The 15,918-nt window shown below is 39.4% G+C and overlaps 1 protein-coding gene across 2 annotated transcripts in view; it reads left to right on the forward strand.

The window, feature by feature from the left end:
• The first annotated feature begins 1,052 nt into the window (after window positions 1-1,052).
• The window catches only part of slc1a7a (solute carrier family 1 member 7a), a 34,067-nt gene continuing 19,201 nt past the window's right edge, over window positions 1,053-15,918 (forward strand). For both annotated transcript variants that reach the window (XM_062428516.1, XM_062428517.1), the window contains exons 1-2: window positions 1,053-1,193; window positions 8,433-8,512. In XM_062428516.1, coding sequence (XP_062284500.1) covers window positions 1,053-1,193; window positions 8,433-8,512 — 221 coding nt within the window. The remainder of the gene's footprint in view (window positions 1,194-8,432; window positions 8,513-15,918) is intronic.

Here is a 15,918-nt window from a genome sequence, read left to right on the forward strand (position 1 = left end):
AACACACATGGTACAGCTTACAAACTATCCAGTCAGCTTGAGATGTCTAAAGTAGCCTTCTAGGTGTAAAGTGTTGCAGATAAATAGCAAATTTCCAGGATTTGGTGCTATAAATTCATATGCGCAGAGAACATAATTCCACACCTTACCTGCAGCACTATTACCAATATTTGCTGGATTTTGCTTTCCAGCTGTTACATTGAAATGAACATTTTACCATTTTGTAAATATTACCTGAATGACGCAGACAACAGTGAATGTATCATTCTTGCTTATTTCTTGTCACTGTGATTGAACCTGTGGCACTGTGAATGTACTGAACTGTCCTGTGTTTCTTTTGTTATTTATCTCATGTAACTTGGGCAAATTTTTTCTTTTCGTTTTTTTCTTCTTTTTTTTGTGGTCTGGAACAATCCGCTGTCCAATTGTTCAGAGAGCTCTCTAATCCAGCCTTAGATCTGAGTCGTGCAGCTCGGCCTAATAGGATCGTAGTATTAACCCTGATGACAATACCACCAGCTGTCGCAGAGCCCCCTGTTGGCCATCAGGAGGAACACGTAGGGGTGGGGGCAGAGAGACAGGGAGGGAGGTGACTGACTGAGTGAGAGAGACAGACAGTGATAGAAAGGTTGTCTGTGTGCTGCTGTTAGTCTCATGTGGAATAACCAAGGAAGCAGCTTGGAAAAGGAATAGAGGAACTCCTGAAGTGCTTTATTGTTGGACGACTACATCTTTAATTTTACTTTTCACCTCCCTCCATTAACCAAATCCAAACTTTTTCTTTTCTTTCTTTAATCTTTTTCTTTCTTTCTTCGTTATTTCTACTTTCTAAATCCCACCTTTATCAGTCTGCATCCATCTATCTCATCCCACGTGCTGTGTCCAGGCCCTGCTGTTTTCTACAAAGTGCTGGCGGCTGTTTGCTGTGTGCTGAATCTATATGGCTGAATAAGTGGCAAAGAGGGGGAAGCTCTGGTGGGTTTCTCTGAGGGTGGTTGCAAAGTTGCAGTCAGGACCAGGACAAGCAGGAGGAGAGGAGGAGGTGGAGGAGGATGGCGGTGGCTCTGGATGAAGTGTGGGGGCGGGTGAAGAATGTGTGCAAGCAGAACGGACTGCTCATCCTTTCTGTGCTGGCTGTGGTCATAGGCTGCCTGCTGGGCTTCTTCCTCAGAGGCAAGCACCTCTCCGAGCAGGTCAGTTGGTTCCCCTGTAAACCCTGGTTACCCCCCCAAACGCACTCACCTGCCCATCTGCTTTACCCTCCCCCAAAAGTGTCTGACTATTACCCCCTGTCTCCTTCTTAAATACAGAGATGGATTCAGACACCATGACTCCTAATGCAGGAGATTACCCAATTCCCCGTTCCTTACATCTGCCTCTTTATCTACTCTCTGTGTGCTCCACACCAACATTTTCACAAACACACACATACACATGAACATGCACTATCTTTGAGAGGGCATTGTATTGACTTACATTACTTTCTGGAGCAGTAACTATGACCATCACATGCCTAGACACAACCTCTACCCCAACCTGGTCATGATTCTGATTTTAACCTTATACCAATTTAACCCTAAAATTAACCGTGTGGGGACTTAGATCCCTAGATGAGAAGTCCCCACAAAGGGACAGATACACACACTTGACCAAACACACACACTTGCTTTAAATAAAAGTGTTTACTATAAACCAGCCTTTCTTAGCCCATTTACGCCCATACAACTCTACCAAAATATAGGTTTCTTCCCTGCAATCTACCATACAAGGGCCATTCAAGCAAAAGACAGGGTGATTTAATGAATGGTGGATTGTGGTTCGGACAGATGGAGCAAGGAAAAGACTGTGCTGATGGCTGTTCAATTACGCCTACGAGACTGATGCAAGGTTCTTTATCATAACTGCTCACACTGCAGAACAGTGTAAGTGCAGCCTACTGGCTGTTTTTGATGAGAGAATAATGCTGCATGATTAGCTTGCTCCTGGAATTGCATTGAAGTTCAGACTCATCCAAAAACCAGTTTGTCCGCTGATACAAAGAGCATCCCCAGGAGCAGGAACTATGTTTCTTTTATGCCTTTTTTAGAACGCGAAATGGTATCTCATCAGTCGCTCAGATTGCCTGCAGCCTTTCAGATGAACTCCATGGAAAGGGATTGCCGGTGGGGAGATTAGTTGTCAATCACTCACAGACACACCAAGTCAACAACATAACATTCGTATTCACTTATATAATTCACCCTAGACAGAATGGGAAGTTGAATTATGGAGTAGGAATTTAAAGAGGCTGCAGTTAAATGGCGATAAATGGGGGAATGACATTTCTATGGGTAACCAAATGATTATTGCTTTAAGCACTCAGTGTTTGATAATGAGTCAAATGTTTGTAAGAAATAAAAGATTATTACTACTTAATGTTTGAATTTAGATTTTAAAAACCCTCTGTCCAAGTACATTTGACTGACAAAGTGAAAAGTTGCCATTTTAAGGGAGCTTGAAATAATGACAGAAAAAATAATAGTTTTGAAATTGGCTGCTGACATTCTTCCCATTGGAGGAGGTGGGTGTATGTGTGCTTTTGTATTCATCATGTAAGATGTGTGCAGTTATTACAATTAATGGTTGAGCATGCATTATCAGAGGGAATTCTAGCAAGGCAATTTCAGATCTTTGTTTGATCCATGTTTTGCATGAAGTGCTAAGTCCTAAGGCAATGCTCTTACAATAGTAACAGTTGACTGTTTTATTTGGAGCACACACGTCCCTTTAGAAGAATCAGTGTACATGAGAGCTAACTCGTACTTACACAAGTGGAGAATCTCAGTCTCTGACAAACTGCTTATGGGGTTCACAGCACAGTTTCAGTGCGCTAAACAAAAGGCTAAATCGCTTTATCCTCCAACATGATCTGGTTAAGATACTGCAGGAAGTATGTGCAGAAGCTTTTTCTTCATGAGTTAAAGTGAAAATATGTGCTTATAAACCACGTCATACTGCCTTTCCTGTTCAGGGTAACAGGGGGCCACAGGAGCCAGTGGGCTGAATTTATTACAGCGAGCTGACAAAATTAGTCATCATGTGAAATCAATCAACAGTAGCTATATGGCTCCCAATACTGAATACAGCTTTCATATTTCCTTCTAACTTTTTTGACAATTTACAATAACAAGACTACAACTCTACAGCTATGCTAGGAGCTCTGTGATGCTGTACGAAGGCAAAGTGGTGCTTTGTGCTAAATGCAAATCTTTCAATCATCAGCTTGCTAACATGCTCACAATGACAAAGTTAACATGCTTATGTTTAGCAAGTATAATGGTTGCTATGATCTCTAGCCTATTAGCATGCTAATATTTGAAAACATGTTTGGCTCAGGCTGATGGGAATGTCATTAATTTGAAGGTATTTACTTGCTGGTAGCACTAGATAAAATGTCTTGGGAATCACCACTCTCAGTTAATTCATCCCGTGGGGACAATGGATGTCAGTGTAAAATTTTGCATTCCATGTGATAGTTGTTGGGATACATCAGTCTGGACCAACCAAGTGCTGGACTGCCTATTGCCTGAAACCGCAATGCTAGGATGGCTAAAAGCAGAAAAGATCCAACTTAAACACCAAAAAAAAAAAGCATTAATCGGTGGATGTAGTTTGCTCAGTTGTCATGGAGATGCTTCAGTTGTCTTGACAACTCGATAGCAGGACATGTATGTCTTTGCCTCTGATGAAGGCCACCATATTGTACTGAAAGCACTGGAAAAGATCTAGTAATTGGATCTTTGGGTAATAATTGAAATCTTAAATATGCTCATCTTCATCTAAATTGTATTATTACCAAAATTTATGTGTTATACTGAGGCACTGCGCTACTTATTTTGTTGTTATGGTGACCAAACACTAAAACCAGCTCTCTGTTGCTTCCTGAATGGCTTTGCCAAGGGGTGATGGTTGAGCAACAACAAATATTGGGATTAGGGAGAATGGAGGAACAAGGCTAATTTCTGTCTCTGTCACAAACAGAACAATTAAGGTTCACAGTTGGTTTTTGTTTGTTTGTTTGTTTGTTTGGGGGGGGGGGGGGGGGGTTCTACCAAGACATACATGAGGAGCTTTTCTATCCCTTGCAGAGAGCAGAACCAGAGCAGCACGAAACTCTCTCTCTGTTCATCTTTGTTTCTGTCACAGTGAAAAAAGGGTTTAAATATTTTAGTGTAGAAGGAAGGGGATCGTGGTGGATTAGAGGCTACTGTGTGGCAGCTGGCAGGGTTATGGAAGAGACAAAGGTGAGGACGGTCATGAATACAAGGTGAAAGCAAGAGTTTGGGGTGGAGGGGTGTGCGTGTTATGGTGTTATGTGTGTTGGCTTTGATGCAGGGCATTCACGAGCATTCACATTGGCATTCTATGCCTCAAAAATAAGAGGTGACTTTTGTGCAATGGATGCAGATTTTTTTCTTTTATTGACACCGGCTAATTGGATGATATGATTAGAAGTTTGTTATCAATGCAACTGAGCAGACATTTTTGAATTTAGTTTTAAATTACAGCACAAGCATATCAAACAGTGGATTGCATCTTTGCATTAATAACCAGCATCCGTTCTGCTCTACCAGGTCATTGTGTCAGCATCAGCATCTTATTATAAATCCATTTCTACTGAACACCCACAGTTCTGAACAACCAAACTGCTTTACTCAAGCGGAAAACTAATGTGATGCCCTGCTGCAGTTCATTAAATTCTCATTGAGAATGAATCGGAATCACATTCAGCGTTTCAGAAGTCACTCCAATAGACAGGGATTTAATGCAAGGCTGGATCCAAGGATGTCAAACGGGGCTTCAAACATTTATATACATGTTTATTTGCACATAAATGACGTGCCAGCACGTGGACTTTAAGTGTGTGCGTGCATGTCTGTTTGCGTGTATCTGTGGTGTGAGAGTATACCAAATCTCTAGTAGAAACAGCCAGTGTGTTTGTTCCGCTGTTAGCAGATGCCGACGCAGTGACAGCTGTGTTTGTCCATCCTGCACAAAGACAATACAAACCCACACACACACACACACACATGTGCACATACAGATGCATGTGTAAACACTTATGTCCACAGACTTGACATAAAATAACACAAAATATCCCAATGTGCCCCCTGCACACACATACACAGCCTTTCAGCCCTAAAAGCTCTCTGACTCCAAACCAGAAGCAAAAAGCTTTTACTGCTCAGTCATGTCACTGCACAGATGTGATGTACTTAAATTTGATTTCCATTCCCAACTCTTCACCTTTGGGGGGTTTTTTCTACTCCCGCTTTAGCTTCATGTCTTGCTCTCATCAAGATATAATAACATGTTTTTGGTTTTTGGGAGGGTTTTTTAACAGAATATTCTTGCCACTTTTGTTTTACTTTGCGTCTCTTTTCAGCGCAGAGACAAAAGCACAGCTGATAACATTAAACAATGGCCGAGAGCAATGTCAAGACCCTGAAAGCGAAGCAGCTAAATGGGAGTCAGCCATCATTAATCTCATTATCAACACCTGGGCTTTTCCTACTGTGACATGTCAAAATGTCTGTCGTGAAAGCTTTAGCATTAGCTAAGTGCCCCCAGACATTTTGTTTCTTATTGGAAAACCTTTGTTAAACCTGCATTAATACATTTTTAGCAATTTGGGGGCAACGCAAAAAGACTGAAATAAATTTGGGGACGGCAAAACTAAAACAAGCAGCTGGAAGACAATAAAACAATTTGTTGAGTTAGGTGATTATTTTCTGTGGGTCACACTTTTTACATCACATAATATAAAAAATATTGATTACAGCAGCTTTATGTGTGGCTCAATAAGATGTATCAAATCTGGAATTGAATCTCAACAAGGATCACAGTCATTATTCCCTTCAAGCTACATTTTTTGGAGGCCATATGTGACCTATCTGTGACCATGACCACCACACTACATAATTACTTGTGAACAAGAACCTCACATATATGTATTAGAGTCTTTTTGTAGGGACTCAAATATTTCCTGTTGCTCACCACTTGAAGTGTCAGTTTTTGTTCTTTTCATAATCAGTCCACAATGCACAAAATGTACAGTTTCTTTTAATGTGCTATGAACCAAAGAATATAAAGTTGCCCTTTTAATTGTTGGGTATATTGTTGCAAGATGGGACTGTTGAATATCTGATAAATCATTCTTATTTTCGCTACATGTAGACACTGTGTGAAGTTTCATGGGTGATAGAGTTTCAAACAAGCCCTCAGACAAACCAGGAAAAGCTTTTAAAGCACTAGACAAAACTACACAAAAGTGTCATATGAGTGAAACATAACCCTCAGGGACTGTAAAACACCTCTGTGGCAGTGAGAACTCATTGAATACTGATGAGGAAACAGCCATACAGATATCATTCAATACAATAAACAAGGCTTAATTACAGAGATTACTATTTAGAATGACTAGTCAAACACATACATGTAACTGTGTATCTAATAATATGGCTGCTTTTGTGAAGAGTTAAATGAATTCAGTTTTATAATCTGAATACATGGTGCAGCTCTGAACTCTGATTTTTCCACAGGTAAATAATGTAATTAAACAATAAAGTAGTTAAATAATGTTTAACATTGTGTCCAGTTCAAGAGCGCTGTAGCAGAGGGATGCTTGATTTCTTAATACAGTGTATTTAAATAGATGTGAGTTAAGTATGCAGAGACATCCTCAATTATGGTCACTCAGCATGGTTACCTTTTTGTCTGACATTAGGTACATTAGCTACATCAGACATTTTTTAACTCTCTGTAACAGACCACTGTTCAGTACACATGTACTGAATATTAAGTTAAGGTAGCATAATGACGCAATGTGTTCATTTTATACTTAGATTTAAAATGTAAATGTAAGTCAAAACATACATGTCATCTCTCAACTGACTACATCAAGCTACCAAGGTGTGAAAAACATATCAGACACAGTTTGTTTGTTTTTATTCCTTACTCTCAAGGGGCTGCAATACTCCGTCAGACGTGCCTTTACTTTAAACATTGTCTGAGTATTACTTGATGCATTACAAAACTCAGGACTGCACTCTTTAGCAACAATTGGAAGAATTAGTGGCAATATTTTTTAACAATTCAATGCCCCCATGTTGGAATATTTTTTAGCCACATTTACATGTTTCTAGGCAATGTCAACAGCTTTTGGATGGATTGTCATGAAATTGTCATGAAGAGTTGAATGTGCAGAGAGACAGGAAACTGGGGTAGAGAGCAGAGTATAACATGCAACAAAGGTCCATAGCTGCAATCAAACGGAAGATGTTACACTTATGTAGTCTACATTGGAAAATGTTCTTTGTATGTTTTAAATCAAATGTATCAACATAATTTGATTAGACTATTGTCTTACATGTAAAGAGATAAACTCTCTAAAACACTCAGACAAAAAACATGTTTGTGTAAAAGCATATGTTGTATGTTCAGGTACTGAAACGCAACAGACAATATTGACAGGAAACTGAAAAGGTTTTGTGGGGGGATAAAATATGTTTATATGTATATGTCCTCTGGGAGACAATTTCACCAACAAAGAGCATAAAAGCTAAAAGCAGCTTCAGACTTGTTAGGACAGCATGAGTCACTGTGGAATGACCTTAGGTGGCTCATACACTTTTCAGTAGATGTAACATATTTTGTGAAGCAAATCCATTCAAATGAAAGAAGATAAAAAAAAAAAAAATCTAAAAGTCAATTGTGTGAATAATGTTTTCTCTCAAAATATCTCTCACAGTCTTTTAGGAAGTCCAGTTTAGTTTAAGCATTTCTTCCCAATATTTCAAAGTTATTAAATTGATAGAAACCTGAAATCTTAATATCATTGGCATATTTGTTGAAGTTGGCATGAAAAACTTGAAACATGAAATTCTTCTTGCCTATTCTTCAAACTCTCTTTTGTAAAGAGTTTACAGTAAACACCTGCAGCACATGGAGTAGTATACATCATCAATGGCTTTAATAATTGAATTAACTAGTTAAAGGTAATATAGATGAGCATGATTAATAGAATAATGTATTTCTGTAACATAACATATTTTAAATAAAAGTACTGAGTACCAAGCATTGATCCCTGTGGAACACCTTGTATAAACTTATTTTGGAGACATTCTTCAGTAGAAATACACTACAATGATGGAAGTAGGTCTTGTAACACAATACCAGAAAGTCTAACACACTCACCAATAATATGGTTAGATCAATGACCCAGTGATTGGTTGACATCTGGTTAGTATAATGAAAAAACTCCACAGCAACGTGCACTTTGTCCTAAAAAGAGGAATCTTGCAGGTATGCTGAGCAAATACTTACATCATGTGCTTTGCATGTATTATATAAGTTTGTGTTATAAACAGTATGTTTTTCTCTGTCACTTACAGGAGGTGAAATATTTCCAGTTTCCCGGAGAGCTACTAATGAGGATGTTGAAAATGTTAATTTTGCCCCTTGTCGTATCCAGGTAAGAGCAGCACAGCTCCACACACACCCACACATAAAAACATACAATTTGCCATTTGTGGCAAATGCCAAACTCGTTAAAAGTAGCATAATTATTTGGTCGGAGGCTGACTTCCAATGCTGGTATGTGCTTGAGAAATAAAATGATTCGGGTCACAATAAAGAATCAAAAGGAGGGACTTCAAACACAAAATATTTTACATTTTCCTTGATATTTTCTTGTTTATCACCATCACCTGCTGGTTCTGGATGCAAATCACATTTTCTCTGCAATTCACGTTGTAGCTCTTTGACACATTTTGGAATGAAAATAATGTAAAATGTAATAATATGTGCAGTGTTGGATGGTTTGCAAACCCACATTTATTTTAATTTCAAATGGGCAAAATGGATTCTAAATCACTGGGGCACTAAGAGTGTCACTTGAGTCAATCTCCTCCACCTCCATATAAAGTGAGTTTCGCTGCCATATGCTGTAGAATAATTTTGATGGTATCACACTGTTGCTTCTGGCAGAGGTAATATCACTTTGAAGATGTGCCATCTGAGAAATCAGAGCTGCTGACACCACATGATGTATTTGGATTTGCTTTGTAGTGGCTTCAGAGAGAATTTATTATGTTTGGTCTTGCTCCCCAAGAGGCATTTTTCCCCCGCATGGTCATATGGAATAGTCTTACATTGCGGTGTATAGCCCAGAGAAAAGCCATGTGAGTAGTTGGGGTCCACAATAAGAAGTTTCCTGAAACAAAAAGGGTAATTCATTCTAATTGTATATGTAAACTAGTTTATGCACTGTGTACTGAGTTACACAGTTACATTATATTGAGATTATGAGTTTTCCACTTAGGGTTTATATATGAAAACTTAAAGCAAGATCTGCCCTTGACACCCTGATACTGTGCAAGTTACAGTAGTCATTTATCGTTCATGTCTATGTCCATTTTGTTGTTTGGTATCTGTATCATGCTGTTTTTTTAACATTTAATTACCATTTTCTTTTTGTGTTTATACTGGCCTTATTCTGCATCAAGATTTTTCCATGATAGTGCTATGGTCAGTTTGGCCATGTTTGCTCTGTTTTCTTATTCCTATGAATGAATTAACATCATAACGTATGTTGCGCTTTTAAATGGTGCAGCTTTGTTCACAGACAGACCCCAATGTTCATAAACAGTAAGAACTTTTGTTACATTTGATTTTAGTTTACTATTTAATCAGCATGTAAACCCACCTTTAACAAATCAACCAAGGCTAGTCTGTTGGGTTTGTTGAACAGTACTCTGGGAGATGTGTGAAATTGCAACCTCAATTAGAAATTTACAAGGCAAAGTAAGGAAATTATAGCATTTTATCACATAATTACTCTGGTCTCCTTTACTGCCAGACAAGAACACCAATTCTGCAAAACCCACAATTACATTATAATTATAATTACATAATAAATTGCATGAAAGCTGAATGTATTACACGCTCGTCATCCACCAACCCAACCTTCACAACCCTACATCAGCTTTGCTACATAAAGGACACACTACTTCCTGCATTGGCATTGGACGTAAATCCAACGTTTTTTGTGCATAGCCAACAAGATTTGGTACTCTAACTGTGCATGACTGTACATTGATTTATGTAGATAAAAAAACACAACCTTGATGAGATTTTTAAAGCAATTACCTCTTCAAACATCAAGGATTAAAGAATAATGTATATATTGAAGTAAACCTGTTGCCCTTTTATAGCTTTGGATGCATTTTGTATGAGCGTACATCCTGCCAGATTCTCCAGTTAGACTATTTTAGGCCCAAAGCTCTTAGTTGCCTGCATGAGGTCAGTGATGTTCACCACAAAAAAACTCCCAAAACAAATCATGCAAACGCACCGGTTACATGCAGGGTGCTTTGTGCAATAAGCTACTTACAATCTATGTAACAGCAAAGACTGGATGAGAAGTTAATCCTCACTTCCTCTCTCTGTCTCTCTCTCTCTGTCTGCCTGTCTCACTGTCTCTATCAGGCAGTGGGTCTGTGTCTTTTTCCTCTTTGTTTCTCTGTCCGTATTTTTTATGTTGTTTAAGGCAAAAGGCAGTAAAAGAATGTATTTGTGTACTCATGCGAAGTCATGGTCCATTTCCACAGTTTCACAGATATAGAGCAGCAGATCACTTCAGTCCAGATTTCCTGCCAAACCTGAGGCATGTGAGGGCAAGAGACGTTAATTACAACTAATCTGAAACAGCGGATGTAGGCAGGGGGCCAAATGCTGCCAAGTTCAGCAAACCACTTGAGCACACGGGAATGTAAAAGCAATCACGGCACTCTGGGCAACTCAGGCTGCCAGAGCTACTGTGGAGTCTACACCACACTCAATGTTCCCGGTGCCTGCCTTCAACTCAGTGGAGGCAATAATGGATAATGAAGGTGGAAGGCATGGCTTGTTACTTCATAGCTGTTGTGTTGGGACTAATCGCTATCCCCCCACTTCCACCCACTCAGTGGTGATTTGCGGTATATCTACATAGTTTTGCAACCCTCTGCAGACACACGCGTCAATCCAGCCACGGACATAAACATGCTGTGCTTTTCTCCCTCTGTCTCTCTCCTGCCATACCTACTGATGACAGTGGAAGAAGGCAGTACATCTAAATTGGGATGCACAGACCGACTGGTGGACATGGTTCATAGTACAGTAGGGCTTATCTAGGGGTGAATATAGCCTGCCTGTCCCCATTTTTTCCTTCCCAGCGCCATCTGCACACCAGCCAAAGCGGAAACCAGATTATCCGATGAACACGTCATGCAGAATCAATGGCCACTCCACTTACTGCCTCCTTATGTTCCATGTTTCTTTGATTTTTGAGGACTGTAATTGAAATCAAGTATCTAACAGGAGGACAAAATATTGTGTTTATTTGGTTTATTGTGGTTTCTACTTCTTTAATAAAGCCCTTGGGAGCTCTTGTTTACCAGTGCTTTGGCTAAGATCTGAAGGTCAAAGGTGAAGCTCTGTTTTAATGATATGCTGCATCCGCACAAACATATGGCTGATCCACACTGTAGTCAGAGAGCTGATAATTGCATTCGTATATGTGTGAAATCTTGCAGAGAGAGGAAAATGACTCTCCCTACCTGCTTCCACCACCTCCCCAATGGCTCTCCCCCCCTCTCTTTCCCTGTGTTTGTGACTATTTGAGATGAGAAAGGTCTGCTGGAGTCAGAGCAGAGCCCCACTAGCTACAACCTACTCCATGAAGACCTCTACTTACATTCAATCCTGCTAAATCCACACTGCTAGATCGTACCCTCTGCACCATCCTGTCTGCTCCCTCTCTGGCTCTTATCCGTGTTTCCTGTCTGTTGAATTGTTAGCCCTGATTTGCTGCCCTGGACCACTCCTATACCCAGCTTCTACAGATTCCACTGTCCCGTTACCCCAGCCTGCCTCAGCTCCTGGTTTTCAGCTTCCATTACTAGTTTCCCATCGCCTACTTTAATAAATACCTTGTCCCACCATATCCCTGGCTCCTTTCCATCTGCTCTTGGGTGTATCTGCTCTACCCCACATAACAATTTCTTGCCTAAGATGGCTGACAATTCCATGTAATAAGCACTTGTTTCCAGGCATTTCACTTTGTATTTGTCTGTATGTCCATTTTACATGTAGTTAACACTCAGTCACTACTCCATATGTATCTTTAAGCATTTGCATGTCAGATACACACAGCTAAGAGGAAATAATTGGCGTGGATGTTGAGTATAGAAAAAACAGATCTGAGTAAGTGTGTCCTCTAGGATGTTTACAAGGTCTGTAGAGATATGAGTCATATGCAGCCTGGAAGCATGTTTTGCTTGATTGTGAAGCTCCTAGGTATGTTTTTGCTTTTCAGAAAACACACAGAAAGCAATGGATATCCTTCTAAAGATTTTTGGTGAGATTAAACCTTTCTAGAAGCAGACTGAAATTCAAATAAGTGATTGACATCCCTAAATATGATGTACAAAGTCTCCTTAAGATTAAAAATAAAATAAACTTGTAAACATCTTATTCTTCTTGGAGCAGCATAGAGCGTTCATTTTAATTGAACACCCCCATGCTTTCCCCAATGTTTTTGGATTTCTGATTAAAATAACATGCAGAAAATGACAATTTCATTCTGTTTTTTTTGTCTATGTGTGGGTTTGCCCTCTGGAGAGATTTTGTTTTGTCATGTAGGGGTGGGGTGATTGATTGCCTGATTAGGCTTGGTAGCCAGATAATTCCCTGTGAATAGTTGTCTAACTAAAAGAAGAAAGTAGAGGCAAAATGAGCTTCTGTAATTTTCTTGAGACAGGACTAATGTACAGGGAAATAGGATTCAAATATGAATAGAGTTAGTGAATAGAGAGATAATAGAGATAGAGAGAGAGTGGAAATAAGGATTCTTATTATAGCTTCAAATTTTCATCCTTGTGTCCTGTTTTCTGGATGTCACAGTGACTTAATGGGCTTGGGCATACACCATGTGCTCATAAACTCACATTGTGATGGATAGTTGTCTGGCTGCAAAAGCGAAGTTGTTCAGGAGTCTCTTCGGCCTGAAAAGCTGTCTGAGTTTGTTGCATGTTATTTCATCTAGTTGTCGCTCTATAGAGCCAATCACAATCAACTGTAGAGTGAGACCACATCAGCAGAGAATATACAACACGCATATTTGCAACAAGTAATTAACATTTAAACATCACTTCATCAACGTTTCATTCAATTTGAAGTAATGGGCACCACATTATTGAAGTTTTTTTTTGTCTTGTGCTTTGTATAAGTTTACACTCTTCCCACAGTGTGGTGAAGTGGCTGTACAGCTGAAGCCATAATGCTGTTCTGCATCTGTCTAACAAACACTTTTTTAAAACATCTTAAAACATAAATAGCGTATTCAGCATCAGCAGCATGAAGAGACGATCAGGTTGTTTGCTACTTTGTGGTTTGAACAATGCAGAATACAGGATCTAGTCGTGCATTACCAGTATGTGACACATTTGCTCTGTGTTTTACCTTGCTGGTTGTTTCCTGTCTAATGGGTTTGTCTCTTTATGAATACTGTTGTAGCTACTGTATTTGACCCTAGTGGGAAACAGAGACCTGGCAAATGACTGCATTGCTTGCTCAATATTATTGGTGAGTTCAGCAGGTCAGGCAGTGGAGTTAGATGATTGGTTTTCTTAATCTCAGCATACAGACAGACAGATAAACACACAGTGTTGTACAGCAAGGCAGTGAGGATTTTCCTGACTGACTGACCCTGATAGCCACCAAACAGTAACCCACTTTAAAAGCGCAACATTTGTTATTTCCATTTTAACGATCATTGTTTCTCACCACACAGCCAGTGAAATGAGCTTCTTCAGGTTCTAACACCTTGACTTGTGTTTTGTTTTCACTCTCCGTCACTTCATCATTTCCATCAGAACAAGACCGGAACTAACCAATAGTAGTAATTACACTGACCAGCACTGACCTTCATCTTAAGTGGTTCACGCAATATGTTCACACAGACTGACTTGTATTGACTTTCTTACAGAAACGGGCACAGTATTCTTGTCAGCAGGGTGACAAGCATGCTATTGAGACCTGTCAACAGTAACAGATTACTGACATAACCTGACATGCACCTGATGAAAAGGAGGGAGCAGTTCTTCAAGGAAGGACCCATTAAAGAATCAATATATGTCATATTTTATTCATTCCTTTTGGCAGCAAGTTTATAGAATTGTGCTGATATATCATTGAAGCACTTGTTAGTACCCACCATTAGATGTTAGAGCTGTTGTGAGCTTCTTGTTTTTACGTCTTTTGCACAATTGTATGCAGGATTACATAGCTGCTGTTAAAGTGTGACCATACATAATCCTAATATAAGAAAAAAGTGAATCTACCACGAAGTAGAGCGTCATCAATGTGGTTTATACACGTTGATCTGAGCTGCTGAATCAAAGGCCACTGTGTCACTACTAGCTGTCGAGGTTGTCATGGATAACCCCTCTCCAAGGAGCCTTGTCCTTCTCTTTTTCATCTGGATGAAGGATTACTGTAATGCTCTTGCTGGACGAAGGTGCAGCAGGGAGGACTATAAGCCCCATATGGTCCAAAAATCTTGTGGCAGATCTGTTGAACGTGTGTTTGAATCTCACGATCCAAGCAGCTACACATGGCAGGCAACTCACTGTAATCCTACCTTGACTCAGATATCAGAGAGAGACAAATCACTGCGTAGCTACTATGCTGTCACTCTTCAGTGTGTGATTCAATTTCCTGTTGATAACAGGCTGAACAAGAGCCGAGGTGTAGGGTTCCTCTGAATACACAGGTTTTACTCGGATCACCAAAAAGAATGCAATGCAACATCTATTCTAAAAAGATATTTCTTCTTAATAATTTGATTTTTAATTCTATGTAATTATTGATGGTAGTGTCTCTGTTCTACCACCTGTAGCATCAATTTCAACATAGTTTCTCCCCCAGTAACATTCATAAATTTGCTTCATAAATCTTCCATAAATTCCACGTTAAAGTCTTGTGTAGATCTTCCAACTTCACTCTGTATATGGTTCCCATGCCGGGGGGAAGGATCAACCAAGAGGTCACAGGAAGATTAGAGAAATAGTTACACTTCATTTGTGACTTCTCTTTAATTTATGTTTTTAACAAGCTGACATGACTTAATTTTAAAGCTGCCATGCTCAAAATCTTCATATTAAACAATGAATCACATGACTCCGTGCATCTTTCAGCTGATTGTTTTGATTTGTCAGTCCACAACTTAACTGTTTGGTTCATTCTCCGACAGACAGTGATAGCTATATTCTCCAGAACAAAGTCAGGAAAAAAGGTGGCACGCCATAGTTAAAAAACAACAACAAAAAGAGTCACCTCATGTAAGGTGACAAATCTGCTGATGCATTTCAGCATAAAGCCGTCTTCGGAGCATGTGGTCAAAGTTAGCTAGTAGCTAACTTTGACCACATGCTCCAAAAAACATTTATCAGCTAAGGAGCCACATATTTCCCTCTGAAGCTATTGGAGAGATAAATAAATGTAAAAGAGAGCGAATATTGAACTTAAATTTGCCAGGTGGCCAGAAACACTATGCCAAATGAATTCGAATGTTACTCCATATCTGCTGGATGTGTCAATAAACATTTGCTGCATGTTTGCTGACAAGTTTAGCATATTAACTTAAACGTGTCAATGTTATATTCATAGCTTGATTCCACTGCTGCCAAGTGACAAGGGAAGGAGTTCCTCTGTATTCAAAGTGTATTTATAGCATAATTGATAGCACTTATTACACATTTATACACAAATGTATCCATGTCACTGTGTTGGAATTAATGTAATTATTTTTATCAAATGGATATCAAATATTCCACT

The sequence above is a fragment of the Scomber scombrus genome, chromosome 11 (assembly GCF_963691925.1).
Source record: "Scomber scombrus chromosome 11, fScoSco1.1, whole genome shotgun sequence".
In the NCBI taxonomy this organism is placed as follows: domain Eukaryota; kingdom Metazoa; phylum Chordata; class Actinopteri; order Scombriformes; family Scombridae; genus Scomber; species Scomber scombrus.